The sequence below is a fragment of the Stenella coeruleoalba genome, assembly GCF_951394435.1.
Source record: "Stenella coeruleoalba genome assembly, chromosome: 3".
NCBI classification, from domain to species: Eukaryota; Metazoa; Chordata; class Mammalia; order Artiodactyla; family Delphinidae; genus Stenella; species Stenella coeruleoalba.
In genome coordinates this window covers 161,204,879-161,222,548 of record NC_137148.1, presented here as the reverse complement: position 1 = coordinate 161,222,548, position 17,670 = coordinate 161,204,879, and the positions used below count along the sequence as shown (strand labels likewise).

Genomic DNA, 17,670 nt, shown 5'->3' with positions numbered 1-17,670 from the left:
TGGGCCCCCGTCCCCGGTCCCCCGGGCCACCCCACCGCTTGAAGAGCCCTTGTGGCTTTACGGTCCCCGTTCCTTCCTTCCGCTTCCGGGACAGGCCCCTCCCTCCCCCTGTGGGCTTCCGGAGGGGGCGGGGCCTGCGCGCGCTACGTGGTGGCGGGCGCGTCTGCCGGCGCGTGTCAGTGACGCAAGAGGTGGCAGCCAATGGGGAGCGGCGTTGGCTGGCGCTCCCGCTCCCGTCCGGCCCCACCCCCGCCCGGCGTCGGGCCGTCGGACGGGCGGGAAGGGGTGGGTGCTCGGGGAGGATGGCGGTGGCGGCGGCGGTGGGAGTGGGCGCTGGCGCCGGGGGCCCAGGAGCCGCGGGCGGCAGCGGCGGGGCGCGCGAGGGCGCGCGGGTGGCGGCGCTGTGCCTGCTGTGGTACGCGCTGAGCGCGGGCGGCAATGTAGTCAACAAGGTGATCCTGAGCGCCTTCCCGTTCCCCGTGACCGTGTCGCTGTGCCACATCCTGGCGTTGTGCGCGGGGCTCCCGCCTCTGCTCCGCGCCTGGCGCGTGCCCCCGGCGCCGCCAGTCTCGGGCCCTGGGCCCGGTCCGCATCAGTCGCCGGGCCCGCTCCTGCCACCGCGCTTCTACCCGCGCTACGTGCTGCCGCTCGCCTTCGGCAAGTACTTCGCGTCAGTGTCTGCGCACGTCAGCATCTGGAAGGTGCCCGTGTCCTACGCGCACACCGGTGGGTGCCAAACCTGGCCTAGGGGAAGGCGGCCGGGGCACGCCGCCTGGGGCTTCGGCTCTTGGGTAGGAGCGCGCTGGCCGGGGTGCAGTCGACGGTCAGGAATGCCGGGCTGAGACGTCAGCTAATGTCCGGAAGGCGCTGGAGGCCGCCAAAAGCTTTTAGCAAGAGAGGGACACGCACAGGGGTCTCGGGAAAGGAAGGGGCTGAGAAGAATGCTGGGAGCTGAGCAGGGCGGATCAGAACTGTTGGGTTAGGGGGAAGGCCCACAGAAATAGAAGAGCTGAAGCAGGTTGAGGGGCTGCCAAGCCTTCCCGCCCCTCCAGTGGAGTTGGGACAGAGTCCCAGGGTGGGTTCTGGGACTAGAACAGCTCCCTGAACGCCCCTTGCCTCTCTTTGCAGTCAAGGCCACCATGCCCATCTGGGTGGTCCTCCTGTCCCGGATCATCATGAAGGAGAAACAGAGCACCAAGGTAACCCAGGAGGGCTCTGGGCCAGTGGGGGCCCCAAGGGCTTTCCGGCTGTTGCCCAGCTGGTGACGTGGTCCAGGTTCCTGGCCTGCAGGCTGCCTGGCTTCCTGTCAAGGAAGGAAGTCAGCTTAGAGACCTCTGGTGGCTCTTTTGCTGCTAATGTTCTGGAATCACCCTGGGGGCAGTGGTGTGTGGGGTGTGTGTTCCTGAGTTGTCTCTGTTGGGTGATCTCAGGATGCTGCCATCCATCTCAAGTTCCTTCCTGTTTTGATTACCTACCTGGGGTTGCTGGTAGGCAACTTGGATAACTTGGTCCCATCCTGACCAGACACCCCATGCCCCTCCAGTGGGGTCAGGGTTGGAACACCCTTGGAACATCCGACTCCTTGCTGGAACGGAACTCTGACAGAGTTTCACATCTTTGCAAGAGATAGCGGTCAGGTTGGGACTTCTGGGGTCAGAAGTGAAATGCTAGTCAGAGGAGTCCGATTTTGGCAAAGCCCAGCAAAGTCTTCACAATAAAAACAGCCAGGAATTGTGAATGTCTGGGAATGGAAGTGAAAACAACACGCAGAACCCAGGGCTGCATAGGGAAGATGCTCCGGGCACAATTCAGGGTCTGTTCAAGATGCCAGGCCTGGGTATTTCCTGGCTTGGAGGGAGAGAAGCTGTGGAGTCAGCCAGAGACAGCCTTTCCTTGTGTCCTTAAGTGGAAGTGGGACTCCTGTTGTCCCAGCTGGAATCCATTTCATGCTGGACAGAGCTCCTCTTTCCTATGTGGTTGGTTTCTGGCATCCTGTATTTTATGTAACTTAGAACGGCGGTGCCCTGGATCAGCTTATAGAAATGGGGCCACCTCTGGCTGATGTTTTCTTTCAGCCAGTCTTTTCCCCTGCAAGATCTGGGCGCGCTCTGCAGCCCACCCGCAGGGTGACGTCAGGTGTGACTTGTCTCCCCAGGTCAGGAGTTGCCTGAGAGGTGTGCGGCTGCATCTCTCCATATCACATTGTGTTTATCAGGTTTCCTGTTGTAAGGGACATTGTACCCGGCTTGGGCGGGAAGCCAGAACCTTACACAGAGAGGAAAGACAGGGGAATGGCTTAGGCAGGAGACTAAGGATAATGATAGAGTAAGTGTGGCCCCACCCTGTTTGGATAAGCTGGGTAATCATTCCTGATCTCTGGGGAAGAAATGGGACTTCAAAAGGGAGAGCCTGAGGGCGACAGCCAGTAGTGGGGGGAGCAGGAATTCTGGAATTCAGAGGCTTCCCTCGGCCCTGTGTGTGGGCGTTGGTGGGGTGGAAGCCTCACCACCCCCTCCTAAAGTCTCCCAAGTGCTTTAAGAGTATCCTTTGTAGAAGGATGAGCCAGGAGTAAGAAGAGCTAAGTGTGGGGAATGGATCCCATTTTAGCCACCAGAGTTCCAGGGCCATTCCTTGCCCTAGGCCCTGGAAAGCTTGAGCCTTCTGGAAGGCCCCCTATCATGGCACTCGCTACTCGTTCTTTCGGCCAGCAGTTACTGGGTTGCCTGCCGTGTGCTGGGCACCAGGAGCAGTCAACAAGGAGCTGCCCTAAGCGAGTGCAGGGACGCAGACAATGTAAAGGGCGCTTATAGTGAATGGAGAGCGCTATTCCCTGGAACACACAGCAGAGGAAACTGACAGCGTCTAGGGGGAGGTGAGTCAGGGAAAGTTCTTGTGTTTGTGAACTGACACCTGAAGGGAAAGGAGGTCTCCAGCTGGAGAAGGTGTCGGGGGAGTGTCCCTACCAGGGATAACTGCATGTTGGAAGAGCCCAAAATAAGAGGGACCCGGCCAGCCTTTCAGACGATTGAAAGTTTCAGACCCTGGTGTGTTGGTGGCAGCAGCTGGATAGATCCTATTGAGACCAGCCCTGGTTTGTGGCTCTTAATGGGGGTGATGGTATAGGGGGTGGGGCCACCCACAGTGATACAGCCCTGCCCTCAGGTACTCCGAGAACCATCTGCGTCCTACCCCCCTCAGCGCCCCCTAGAGCATCACTGTCGTGGCTAACATGGTTGTTAAAAGGGGTAGGCAGTGTCCTTTTGGGGAGGGAAAAGACAGCAGCTGAGGCTTTCCTCTGGTCATCTGTGTTGGGTGGCCCAGCTCAACCCTGGCCCATCAGCCCCTCCTGCCCTCCTCTCACAGGTGTACCTGTCACTCATCCCCATCATCAGCGGCGTCCTGCTGGCCACTGTCACGGAGTTGTCCTTCGACATGTGGGGGCTTGTCAGTGCCCTTGCTGCCACACTGTGCTTCTCGCTTCAGAATATTTTCTCCAAAAAGGTATTTGGGTGCCATCCAGGGTGCACCTGGTGTTGCAGGGGTGTGCGGGTGGCATCTAAAAAAAAGTGGCCAAGTAGGGATTTCTTCGGTGTTGGAACAAAACAAATCCTGTTGCCCTTCTGCTGGTTTTCTATTTGTTTGGTTTTTAAATAGCTTTTTTGTTTTTTTATTATAAAGTTCGCCTACATTCAATGTGAAAAAATGGAGAAAAGCCCAATGAAAAGAAATCAGAAAACTTATTGAGCACCCACTGTGTGCCAGGCACCACAGTAGGTGCTGGAGACAAAGAATCAAGAGAGACCTGCCCTCTGCCGCAGGGTTTCCTCTTTACTGAGGAAAGTCGCAGTGCTGTCCCCTAAGGAGAACTACTATTAATGCTAGAGTTTTTTCCTGCACAGTTTTTAGAGTTGTAATATTATACATACTTTTCAAATTCTGCTTCGTTCATTTATTATTGCAACACTGCATGCTCCCATATCATTGAAAGTTATTGCTCCTAACTCCAGTAATAATCACATCTTTTCAGGTGTCACAAGTAACGCAGTCAGTTTCCCTGTTGCAGACGCAGATTATTTCCAGCTATTCACTATAAATAATATTGTAATGAACGTCTTGGTGCATAACATTTTTCTGTCTCTCAGGTTATTTCCTTTGGATAGGTTTACAGTTCTTGGGTCAGAGGGTATGAGATGTTTATGGCTCTTGATATACTTTATGCCAATTTAGACATTAACCAGTGCCACTTCAGAGTGCCTGTTTTACTGTAGCTTCACCAGCATTGAGTGTTGGTGTTTTTTGTTTTTGTTTTGTTTTGTTTTGTTTCTTTTCTCCATCCTTCATGTACGAAACATCGTGCCTGTTTTGGACATGGGCTGTGTGTCTCGTCATAGGTGCACTTTCAGGTTTGGCAGTCAAGGTCAGATGTCAGAGTTAATGTACAGTCACCATGTTTGGGGCCTGGGTAAGCGGAGCCCCTCTTGCCACTTAATAGTTTCGATCAGCCTTTAAAGAGGTTTTCTCCCTTCAGGTATTAAGAGATTCAAGGATCCACCATCTCCGGCTGCTGAACATCTTGGGCTGCCATGCCGTCTTTTTTATGATCCCCACGTGGGTCCTGGTGGACCTCTCGGCTTTCCTGGTCAGCAGCGACCTGGTGAGTTGGCCTGTGTCAAGAACATGGCCTTTTCTTAACTGGTTCCAAAGTAGGCCCTTTGTCAGGGGGTTACGCCTCTGTGTTGACTTTGGGGCATCTGAGGCCTCTGATAGGCAGCCCTTTTAGCCCTCAGCCCTTTGATGACTCACACCGCTTGCAGTTGAGCAAGAAGGCTGCCTGTGCATTTCCTTCTCTGTCATGCTAGATCCTAGCTGCTGATAGCTGCTGCATTTGTGCCAGTACATTCAAGGAAGAAAACAAGCACAAGCAAGTTTCCCATCTTGACAGTCTGGTTCAGATCTCACTTTGCCTTTTGGAAACTGTGCTTGCACTGCTCGAGTCCTTTCTTGGTGTCATCTCTGTACTTCCATTGGCACCAGATGTATCCATAGCTCTCTAGGCACAGGAAAGAGCATCTTCCCACCACCTACAGGACCAGCCTCCAGAGAATGTGCTAGAAACTAATGCAGGTGACAGTGATGAGAAGGAGGTTCTTCCAGGCCCGAGTTAGGTGGAGTCAGTGTTTATTAGGGCTTAATGAGGTCTGACTGGATTCTTGACATTGGTCTTTAATCCCTACCACCACCTATGGATGTAGTGGAGGTTATCTCTGGTTTCCAGGTGAGGCAGCTGTGGCTCTGTGTTCTAACTTCCCTTCCATGTTGATTAGCTGTAATGTTTCTGTGAAGAACTTCCCATCATCGGCTGGAACTAGTTTGTTACCTGAAAGTACAGTGCACGAAAAGCAGTTTACTACTTCTCTTTCCTTCTAGTTACCAGTTTTCAAAGTAAAGAAAGCCAGGGAGTGTTAACCAGGGAGTTGAGGGTTTCTTTTGGGTGAAGGAGGGTTCTTTGATTTATTTACTTTTCAGTATCATTGTGAACTTGTGTTTGTCAGTTGTATGTGTTATTTTGTTAAATATTCAGAGTATCTTGTCTGGGCTGATGGAGTCCTTCTTATTGGCTCCCTGCCCTTCTGATAGCACATATCAGCCTTGGGTAACTTTTGGCCCCACAGGACGTCCTCCCTCATCTTGTGCGCCTCCCATCCCAGACCTGCAATCAGCCACTCCTTCAGGGACCCGGGTTGCTTTTAGCAGAGAGAGATTCGTGTTTAGAGATACCATCTCAGTGCCACGTGTGCTCACTGCTGTTGGGTTGTCATTGTTTTTAAGACTTGGCAGTAAAAAACCAGGAAAGACGTATCTGGTGGTGGAGGGGAGAGCTTATCCTGATTCATTCTAAGTCCAGTTTAACATTGCAGCATTTATTACTGCTTTGATTTTGCGTGTGTGTGTCTTTCCTGGTACACTTGGTTTCTCACAACGTTTCTCATTCGCAATACACTACGGAAACTGTTCATACGTGATTCTACTGTACACACATATAACTGCTTCAGAGTGAGACTCCCTACCAGGCAACTGCAGGTAGCGTACAGAGAAACAGTAAAGATTTCTTGGCAGCTCTGTCTGTCCTTAAAACAGGTTTCGTTACAGACGTACAACTGGAATACTGTGTTCTAAGGGCACTTGAAATAATTGTTTTCACAATGTGCCTCTGTCACCAACTTCTTGTGCATTTGGGTTCCTTTACTTCCATTTGTTTTCAATTTCTAGGCAATTTTTTTTCCTCACTGAATATATCAAACCTTTATATTTCCAAACCCAAATGATATGACAGGGTTTATTCAAAGAAGTCTAACTTCAGTCCCTGTTGCCTCCCCACTGCCGACCCCTATAAGTAGCCATTTTTATGATCTTGGTTTACCCTCTCAGTGTTTCTTTTCGCAGACATAAGCAAATTTTTATATACGGTCGGCCCTCCATATCCATGGCTTTCGAGTCCCCGTATTCAACCGAGGATCAAAATTTTCATCCGAGGTTGGTTGAATCTGCAGATGTGAAACCCACAGATACGGAGGGCCGACTATAAATTGTACTACGCCATTTTATATGAGAGACTTTGAGCATCCTCAGATTGGGGGCTCCTGGAACCAACGCCCCACAGATACTGAGGGCCAAGTGTGTTCATACCTACCTCCTCCTTACACAAAAAGTGGCTTTTTAGATACTTAGGAAAGAGTGCCTTGCTCTTTTCACTCAATGACATGTCCTGAAGATCACCCCATACTGACGTGTTAGGTCTTTTTTGTTCCTTTTATTGACTGCATAGTATTGTCTATAGGTTTGGCTTCAGTTCGGTTACACTGTCCTGTTACAACTCATTGGGGTCTGTGTGTATACACACAAACAGGTATACGTAGGCTTTGCTCTGCTCTCTCTATTTTTTTGTCTGCTCTCTTTGCTTTGCGTTTCTCTTGTATTTTGGATATTTTTCGGTTTTCTTCTAGTTTTTCTCATTGAGGCCATCTGTTTTTTACCTTGATGGGGACCTTGTGCATTTTAACAGCAGCCCTAGGGGCATGCAGTAGTCCACAGTGCTGCCGCCTGAAGGCGGGGTTCCTGTCGGGGCTCCTCCTCTCTGCCCTGTGTCTCTCAGCCAGGTGAGTTAGCTCTGTTCCAGTGTGGCGCTCCATAGTAGGAGGAAGGAGGTTCAGGTTGGAGAATATCAGCTGGGGCCTGCTATTCGCCATGTTACCAAGAAAGGCTACAGAGGGCAGTTCCCAGACACGCCCAGCCCTGATGCCAACAGTTCAGCTGAAGCCAGGCACGGATCACCAGACTTGGGAGCAGGAAGCCTAGTTTTAAAGTTTGGACACGATGTGTGAAACAGGTCTTTGAAAACTGGAAAGTAAATGGGAGCAGGCAGGCTGGTAGAAAAAGCCAGATTGCAAAGTACCACTGAGCCATCTGTGAGTTTGCCTTTCTTTTGCCTCCTGTGTCTCCAGCCTGGACTCAAGGCAGCCGGAAATGCAGAAGTGGGCACTGGGGAAGAAGAGAGTCAGAAGCCCTCTATGCTGGCTTGCAGACGGGGAAAGGAGATTCCTGATGTTCAGAGAGAGTAGAGGAAATCCCCCATTTTCTCTGTTTCCTTTGTTCTCTCGCATCCCAGGCCCCCAGCAATCCCATGGTAGTGGCGGCAGCAGGTCCCACGGGCACCTGAGATGCTGAGGGGGGCAGCCTCCCTCTGCAGTCAAAGGATGGGATTAGCCCCATTGCATTTTTTTTCTCCCTTCATCCTCCCACTGCTTGGCCCCCGAAAGGAGGTGCAGTTGTGGGAAAGACACAGCAGAATGGGGTAATTAATTCCAACTTTCTGACTGGAGGACTGAAAGAGGGAGCCCTCAGAAACCATAAAGTACCAAGGAGACATGGAGAGGAGGAACCCAGAGAAAGTGACCTCATAAAACATGAAATCCTGGGCCCACTCCTGAGCTGCACACGTGGGAATCTGATCCTAGCAGCATACAAAGACAGGATAGACTACTACCCAGGACCAAGAGTGACAACTGGGTAGAGCACACTCAGGACAGAGCTGTGTACCACTGAAAAGGCTTTGAAAACAGAACTGACATTGGAACCACAACCCACAGGAGGCTGCTCAAGCTTGTAGCCCGAACCCAACTGAGTCTGCTAAAACCAAATATTGACGTTCCCCATGGGACTTAAATGAGACCTACAGTCTTATAATATTCTAACTGTCCAGGATGTAATCCAAAATTACTTGGCATATGAAGAACCAGGAAAATTTCAAGTCTTGTGGGAAAAGATAATCAACAGATGCCAACACTGGGATGACCCAGATGTTGGAATTATTGGACAAAGACTTTAAAGCAATGATATATAATCATGCTCCAAGAATGCTCTTGAAACAAATGGGAAGAACAGAAGATAGATAGAACCGATGGAAGTTCCAGAATGGAAGGAACAGCTTAAACACTCACTGGATGGGCTAAGCAGAATGGAGGTGACAGAGGAAAGTCCATAACTTGAAGATAAATCAATAGAAATTATCCAGTTGAAACCACAGAGAGAAAAAGATGAAAAGACAAAGAAAAAATCTTTGAAAACAGCCAGAGAAAAACGATGCAGTATTTATAGAACAGCAGTTTGGATCACTGCGGGTTTCTCGTCAGAAACAATGAAAAGCAAAAGTAGAATAACATTTTTTTTAAAGTACTGACACTAAGGAGCTATCAACAGATTATATCCAGCAAATATAGAATCTTCAAAATCAACAGAACTATAGAAAATCAGCAAGAATAAAGAACTGAATGCCACAGTCAACCAACTGGATGTCTCATTGACATTTCCAGAATACGCTACCCAAGAGCAGCAGAATAGTCATTCTTTCAAGTGTACATGTGGAACATTCACCAAGATCATATTCTTTGTTACAAAACAAACCTTAACAAAAGGATTGGAAACATGCAAAATATATTCTCTGATCATGATGAAATCGGAAGTAAATGACAGAAAGGTAATGAAAAAATCTCCAAACACTTGGAAATTAAACAGCACATTTCTAAATAATCCCTGGGCCAAAGAGGAAGTCTCAAGGGAGAAAAAAATTTTTTTCAACTTAAGCAAAACTGACCAAAAACGAGAGAGAGAGAGAGAAGACACTACAAATATGAGGAATGAAAGAGGGAATAGCACTGCAGAACTCACAGACCTTAAAACCATAAGAATACTACTGACAGCTCTATACACATAAATTCAACAATAGATGAAATAGACCAGTTCCTCATAAACCACAAACTATCAAAACGCACCCACTCAAGATGAAAAAGATAACCTGAGTCTCAGAGCTATTAAAGAAATTGAATTCGTAGTTTAAAACCTTCTAAAAAGAAGTCATCAGGCCCAGATGGTTTTACTGGTAATTTCTACCAAACACTTAAGGAAAAATAAACACCAGTTCTACACAATCTCCTCCAGAAAACAGAAAAGGAAAGGAACACCTTTGGCTCATAACAAAACCAAGAAAAAGACCAAAATCCCTCATGAACACGGAGGCAAAAGTTCTTAACAAAGTATTAGAACAAATCAAATGCAGTGATATATAAAAACCATGCTACACTATGAAAAAGTGGGATTTCAATCAAGAATGCAAAGCTAATTCAATACTTGAAAATCAGTGTAATCTACTATAATAGTCTAACAAAAATCATGTATTCATACCAACTGATGCAGAAAAGGCATTTGACGAAGTCCAACATCCAGTCATGAGTTTTAAAAAGTCAACAAACTAGAAATAGAAGGAAACTACCTCAACTTGATCAAGGGCATATATAGTTAACATCATAATGATGAAAGATTGAAGGCTTTTCCCCCTAAGTTCAGGAATAAGGTAAAGATGTTTACTTTCAACATGCATATTCCACATCATACTTGACATCGTAGCCAGGGCAACAAGACAAGAAAAAGAAATACAGATTTGAAAGGACAAAATAAAATTCTCTATACCCAACAAAATTTTATTCTTTAGTATTAATTCAACTATAAATCACTACTTAAATTTTAATTTTTCTCCTTGTCAAAGGTGTAAATGAAAAAAAAGTTGAGATACTAATCTATCTGTGGGTGTGTGTATACATGGAGATAGATATATACCTATATATATTAAAAATTTTTTAATATAGAAAAGCTGATTGGAAAATTTACATACATTGACTGGCAAGAGAACTGGAATAGCCAAATAAGTTTGAGAGAGAAGAATAAAGTTGGAGGAATCACACTACATAATTTGAAGGCTTAGTATAAAGGTATGGATATTGGTGGAGAGAGACATCGATCAGTGGAGCAGAATAGGCAGTTTGAACTTATACTCACAAATATGGGTAACTGATCTTTGATGCAGGTTCAAAGGCAATTCAATGGAGAGAGGATAGTTTCTTTAACAAATGGTGTTGGAACAATTGGACATCCATAAGCAAAAACTGAAGCTTGACTTCAACCTCACACATTATACAAAATTTAATTCATAATGTACTCTAGACTTAAATTTAAGAGCAAAAATGATAACCTTTAGAAGAAAACAGAAGAAAAATCTTCACGACTTGGGATTAGTTCTTAGACATTACACCAAAAGCAAAGTCCATAAAGAAAATAATTGGTAAATGGGGGCTTCCTCAAAATTAAAAACTTTCGCTTTCCAATACACTATTAAGCGAAAGAAAGACAAGCTACAGACTGGGAAAAAATATTTGCCAATGCGATACTGACAGAGGACTTATGTTCAGGATATATGAAGAACTCTCAAAATTCAATAGTAGGAAAACAACTTGTTTAAAAATGGGCAAAAGACTTGAACTTCACCATCGTGATTGTACAGATGGCATGTGAAATATGTTCAACATCTTAGTCATTAGGGAAAAGCAAATTAAAACCAAGATGAGGTGCTACTTCGTATCCAGTAGGATGGCTACAATGAAAAGTACTGGCAGTACCATGTTTGTCGAGGCTGGGCCACAACTGGAATTCTCATATATCATTGGAGCAAGTGCAAAGTCATGCAGCCACTCTGGAAAACATTTGGGAGTTTCTTCTGAAGTTAAACATACACTGACCATATGTCCCAGCAGTCTCACTCCTGGGTATTTACTCTAGAAATGAAATTCACATTCACACAGAAGCCTGTACATGAATGTTTATAGCAACTCTATTCATGATCACAAAGTATTGGAAACAACCCAAATGTCACTCAACGGGTGAATGGTTAAGGTAACTTCGGTATGTTTGTACAGCAGAACATTTCTCAGCAATAACAACTGTCATCCCTTACAACAACTTGCGGGGGGGGCGGTTAGAGGCATTATGCTGAATGAAAGAAACCTGTCTGAGAAGGTTCCATGCTGTATCATTCCATTTATAGGACAGTCTCCAAAAGATGAACCTATCATGAGGAACATAGCAGTGGTTGCCTGGGTTGGGGGAGGGGGTTTGCACAAAGAAGCCCTGGGGAGTGTTATGGGGTGATGGAGCTGTTCTGAATCCTGATTGCAGTGTTGGCTACATGAGTCAATATATGTGTGAAAACACATGGAACTATCCACCGGGAGGAAGAAACACTTGACTTTATTGTTATGTCAGTTCTTTTAAAAAGCTGGATTGCCTGGGTTCCTTTCCTGCAAGATAGGTATCTTTGCAAGCTGGCTGCCTTGTAAAAATAGCTTGGAAGTCCATATGGGTCACCTCAGGGAAGAACTGCTGGGAGAACAGGCCAGCTCACCCTGAAGGCGTGCTGGTGGGCTCACATGCCTTACAGAGGCTATTATCCCAACTAGGGCAACGTTCTGGGCAATTCTGAGCAGGTCGCCTACTCAGATCTCCCTCACCTTTAAGAGGACTACGTGATCGTTCCCTATCAGAGGGTGGTAGAGATAGAATCAGGCCGCTGCCCTAAGATTGCTGCAGCTCCCATCCTGGCAGGGCCACTAGACACCACTGTCCTGGGCGGACCCAGCTGCATCCTCCTCTGTCAAAGGCCAGAGCAGCCTGGGAACTGGCCTGGGATCAGCCCAGGCTCTTTGAGGAGTTCTGTGGCCCCGACGTCTGCTAGTTGTGGTTTCTTCTGGACCCCCTTCATTAGGGTAGCTTACTTCTGGTGAGGGTCAAATGGTAACTAAAATTTTGACGATAGCATCACCTCCTGTTTGTTTGGCCTTGGGATTGTTTTAAAGCACTTTCAAAGCCATGATTGCATTTGATCTTCATAGCAGCAGCGTTGTGTGGACTTATCAGGGGTCAGTCTTTCCCATTTCATAGATGAAGGAAACAGAGAGGTCGAGCAGCTTGCCCGGGGGGGTTCCCAGCAATGGGGCAGACCCAGAGCCTCTGGCTCCCAGCCTTGGGCGGGGAGGGGAGGGTCTTCACACACCCAGAGGCTGCCTTCCCAGGACCTCCCCATTTTATACAATGCATCATGTCTGCTATGGTTTAAATGTCTGTCACCCCCCACCAAATTCATATGTTGAAGCCTAACTCTCAGTGTGATGGTGTCGGGAGGTGGGGCCTTTGGGAGCTGATTAGGTCATGAGGGTGGAGCCATCATGAATGGGATTCATGCCCTTATGAGAGACCCCAGAGAGCTCCCTCACCACTTCCGCCATGTGAGGGCCCAGTGAGAAGGTGCCACCCTGAACCAGGAAAAGGGCTCTCACCAGATGCGGAATCTACTGGCGCCTTGATCTTGAACTTCCAGCCTCCAGAACTGTGAGAAATAAACATCTGTTGTTTGTAAGCACCCTCAGCCTGTGGTATTTTGTCTTAGCAGCCCAAACAGACTGAGGTGATGTCCAGAATGCAGACCTCGCTCTGCTAACCCAGAGCCCCGGCCCTCACTGGACAGGGATGAGGGAAGGCTTTGGTTTGTGTCATACTCTGCACCCCTTGGGTAGCTGATGTCCCCCCGAACCTCCGCTTCCTCAGCAGGAAAGGGTGGTGATCATTATTATTGTTGCTCCATGCAGAGTGTCGTGAAGGTCAGAGGTTGTATAGATAAAGCACCTGGTATCACATGATGACCCACCTGGGTCTGTTCCCCAGCGAATGTGTGACCCTGATAAGCCGCTGTGTGTCACCCCCCCTGCCAGGGCAAGCGTGTGACCGCAGTGCTGTTCTCGCTCCCCCGTCTCTGTAGACCTATGTGTCCCAGTGGCCTTGGATGCTTCTGCTCCTGGCTGTCAGTGGCTTCTGTAACTTTGCCCAGAACGTCATTGCCTTCAGCATCCTCAACCTCATCAGCCCTCTGAGCTACTCGGTCGCCAACGCCACCAAGAGAATCATGGTCATCACAGTGTCCCTGATCATGCTGCGAAACCCAGTCACCAGCACCAACGTCCTGGGCATGATGACGGCCATCCTGGGAGTCTTTCTGTACAACAAGGTGAGTCTGGGGTGGGGGGAGGCTGTCCCCCGGGACGCCCAGGGAGTCTACCAAGAGTTGGCCGGGGCGGGGAATGGAAGGGGCCTCACCAGGAACTAAGAGGCCCGGGTTCCAGCTGCCAGCTTTGCCACTGACTGGTTTATGGTCTACGCTCAGCCCCCTCTGCCCAGGGCTTCCTTTTCCTGCGTAGATGACCCCAGGCTCATGCCTCAGTCCAGTGTGGCTCTCGGGTCTACTGAGGCTTTATCAGGAATTTCCCTCCCTCCTTGCGAAGATTGTTTGTTCCGATGTAAGGCTGTGGGATGGCTGACAGGTAGGGCCGGTCCAGTAACAGTTCACTGGCCATGCCCAGCCCCGCTAGGGATGACACTTGTGTTGGCCTTGAAGGCTGCTTGGCTGTGAATCTCGAGCTGCCCTCTGTCCTCTGTGCGTGTCCTGGACAAGGAGCCAGTGGTCTCACTGCTCTCTTGACCTCGCAGACCAAGTATGATGCGAATCAGCAAGCCCGGAAGCACCTCCTCCCCGTCACGACGGGGGACCTGAGCAGTAAGGAGCATCATCGGAGCGCCCTGGAGAAGCCCCACAACGGCATTCTCTTCCCCCAGCACGGGGACTATCAGTACGGCCGCAACAACATCTTGACAGATCACTTCCAGTACAGCCGGCAGAGCTACCCAAACTCGTACACTTTGAACCGTTACGATGTGTAGAGTCTAGCGACCAGGGCAGGACGTTCTGCCAATCCTCCCTCTTACCCCCCAGCAGTACCAGAAACTTCTGACAACCAGTGAATGTACAACCCGGCCAAGGGGGGATGGTGCAGAACCATCAGAAGACCCTGGGGTTCCCGGCCCCCTGGGGGCAGCAGGACGCCGTCCCTGCAGTGGGGACCACTGCTCCCGAGCTCCGGTGTTTCATGCCCTTTCTTCCTGGAGTCTGTCTTCTGAGGGCTGCGTCGCCATATGGAAATCTCGTCCGGCTTTTACCTTTCTGTGTGGACTTACTTCCCAAGTCATGTTTTTCAGAGTTCTTGTTCTGTTTTCCAGATAACAGCCAGGACCCTCTCTGGAAAGGACACAGACCTCGGAGTGGGCAAGAGGTGGTTTGCAGGGAGGGTGGCAAGGGTGGTGCTTGGTGACAGGCTAGCAGCTTTAATTCCACTGCTCAGGTAGGCGTAGGACTGGTGCAGCCATGGAGCAGAGGAGTGTAACGGTTATTGAAAACATCTCCAGCCACAAAGATGGACTCAGCTTTCTGATCAGCCCATGGCTGTTTGCAGTTCTGGCAAACGTTCCCCAGTGCAAAGCTATTGTAATTAGCATTGAATTCTTAGAGCCTAATTCTGACACAAAAGTCAGAGGTGGCGTGTGCCCGGATCCAGAGGGAAAGGTGGCCACTGTCTCCTGGGCTCCCTCTTCCGTTGGTGGAGCAGGGCATCTCTCCTCTCGGAGCAGCAAGGAGGAGGGGACGCAGGGCTGTGAGAAGGATCATGAGGAAATCGTGTTCAGTGTTTCAGGCTCTATTTCTATATTTGTTTTGTTTCTTGAGCTTTCACCACTTCTGTGCTGACTTAGTAGGATGTTTGGGGGGGTGATGTTGGCTTTATGAGGATCTTGCATTTTCCTAGGGCAAATTTTGTAGCTGTCTGTGCTTTTATGCCCCCATCCCCCTTAGGGGATGCAGGATGCATGAGGATCAGCTTATGGTTGGAAAACCCTTTTGTTTTTAAGCATTTAAAAACAAGAAAAGTTGCTGGCGATGCCTGTCTCAGCACATTGCTGCGTTTAGTAGCAAGGAAGTGTTTTGAAAAGCTGGTCACTAGCTTTTCTAGTGAGCAGTCCCTGAAAGTGAGATAAATCAAGAATGTCATCTCGATAGTTCGTGTCATAGATGAGAGCTCAGTGCTCTGATTTCCATTAGCTGTTCTTGTGGTGTTTGCATTAGGATCTGAATCATGTCCCAGTGAAGCGGCAAGCACCAAGCTAGGATTTGGTTTGCCAAATCAGTCTTTGGTCAAGAAAAAGTTTGGGTTTTGGCAAAATCACTCGAGGAAAATTATGCGACCCTAGTGAGTAACCCATGTGCTGAGGTCCAGGTCGGGACACCTGGCATCACTAGAGACTGTGCCCTCGGAAAGGACCACTTGCTTGGCTCTGAGGGTCTTCGCTGATGGCAGCCTTCTTCCTTCAGCCCTGTCCCCGGCCTCCTGAACAGGCACTTGCCTTGATCAGCAGATGGGATATCGGGTCACCCTTTACCTCCTGGCATGTGAGACGGTTCTGTTTCAAGGAAGTACCGCTTGACTCCTGTTTGTTTTGGTAATTAGAATTTTGTACTTAGAGGTTACACTTTTGTCAGCTTATGAATGGGCAACTCCTGGAGAGGTCACAGGGACCCCTTGTGGCCTGTGAGTTCAGTACCACTGGCCTAAGGAGTCCCTGTTTGTCGTTGTCTTGCTTTTGAATTACTTTGGCCACAAGTTCTGAGACAATGCTGTGTAAAACAGGAAGGGGCCGTTCTGAAGGGTGTTATTTGTGAAAAGAACCTGCTGAGTGCCTTCACCAGAGGCAGTAGAGTCTGCAGTTGAACCACAATAAATGGGGATAATTTTGCACAGCATAGACATTACAGTAGTTGTCTTTATGATAGGAATTGATTTCTTGAACGTATAATTGAACTCCAAAATGAATTATGCCTCTATGCAGGTTTAATGAAATTTCTGAGGGTGCTGAAATGTGTATATTTGTTTTCCTTTTCCAGTGCAAGATCTGCTGGTGAGGGGAAATATCTGACTGGTTTTATTACGGTTTATACATGAATAAATGGGATATTTAGTTCTGTACATAAATCTACAGTGAGTACATACACTGGAATGAGAGACAATCATATTAGACCAAATCATCAGATCAAAAGACAAAGACATACTTTTGAGACTTGAAAGTTCAAAGCTGACACTGACCTCCTGAAGGCCAGTTTTCCAGCCACTTGCTGCCCTTGCTCAACCCTCCACCCCACTCTCAAATCCACATTTGCAGCTGGGTTCCCCTCACCTCCTCATTGCCAGGGATTGTGACAGCTAGTTCACCCATCCGTGGTATGGTCTGCAAAACTAACTCAAACCCACCTCCTTCGTTTTACAGAAGGGGAAACTGAGGCTCAGAGGGCATTTTTAAATAGTGTTTGTTCACTATCTTGAGACTCAGTGTGGAATTTTTAAGCACCTTATTTTAATTCATTCATTATTGGGAAAATCAAACCCCTGTTACAAAGGAGAGAAGCCAAATAGGTTCAAATGAAGAAGCACTTGGAATTTCTGGATTTTACTGTGTATTTGGCATACATCATGCAACAGGCCCTCTGTTATCACTGGGACATAACCAGACCTGGATACCTTAAGGTCTAACAGCCTTAAGGACATAGAACATTAAATTATTGAAGAATCTGAACATTGTGAATTCTTTTTTTCAATTGTCACCTTGTTTTCAGGACTTCTCTTGCTATAGACTGTTCTGTGGGAATGATACTGTGTATATTCGTGGCTGGCATTTACCAAAAATAAATGGTGGTCTCCAGGGAATCAAGATTGGTCCCAGTTTGTCAGTGAGGGTCCCTTTCTGAGTGACCCTGTCGTCAGTGTGCCCAGCAACAAAACGTGTAAGAGGCAGAAAGAGCAAACCAACTTGGTTCCCACATTCAGGTGTATTGCAACTTTTTTATCTTTTCTAAGCCAAAATTTAAACACGTGACTTGTGAATTCATGAGCCAGTAGGATAAAACTAGAATCACAGCTTAACAGTTAATGACATGCCTTTATTGAACAGAATAACATGGAAAATCCAAGAATGCTGTGAGAGCTGTGCTTACATCTGTATGAGGAACAACAGAGTACCTGCTACGTGTGGGCTTTTCACACACAATCCACAAAGGATTACTCGTCACCTTGTGAGGCCCAGAGGGGTTAAGTCATTTGTCCAGGATCACACTGAAGTCTGCCTCCAAGCCCATTTCCCCCCATACTACTCAGAAACCACTCCCAACAGACAATTTCCTTCAATCACAGTTGATGGGTAGGAGTTTCTCCTAAAACAAGTGCCCACATCCTTTTAATTCATAATCCTTTTGTTCAGTGATTTACTGAGCACCAAAATATATCGCTGAGATATATAAAGGTGCTTGTGAATAGTTTATCTCTGAAAGGATACACAGGAAGCCGGACACACCAGTTG

At 47.9% G+C, this 17,670-nt stretch overlaps 1 protein-coding gene across 1 annotated transcript; it reads left to right on the top strand.

The window, feature by feature from the left end:
• Positions 1–252: 252 nt before the first annotated feature.
• On the top strand, positions 253–16,886 carry SLC35E1 (solute carrier family 35 member E1). Its single transcript, XM_079918883.1, has 6 exons — positions 253–726; positions 1,129–1,199; positions 3,364–3,501; positions 4,529–4,654; positions 13,199–13,444; positions 13,924–16,886. Exons 1-6 carry the CDS (start codon positions 303–305, stop codon positions 14,152–14,154), a joined length of 1,236 nt encoding a protein of 411 aa, XP_079775009.1. The 5' UTR covers positions 253–302; the 3' UTR covers positions 14,155–16,886.
• Positions 16,887–17,670: the final 784 nt, after the last annotated feature.

Bases quoted from the DNA above. Each gene is read 5' to 3' on its own strand.
- SLC35E1 (XM_079918883.1), top strand. From the start codon at position 303: ATGGCGGTGGCGGCGGCGGTGGGAGTGGGCGCTGGCGCCGGGGGCCCA. The intron at 4,655-13,198 runs GTGAGTTGGCCT...CCGTCTCTGTAG, and splicing joins TCCTGGTCAGCAGCGACCTG to ACCTATGTGTCCCAGTGGCC. The intron at 13,445-13,923 runs GTGAGTCTGGGG...TTGACCTCGCAG, and splicing joins GAGTCTTTCTGTACAACAAG to ACCAAGTATGATGCGAATCA.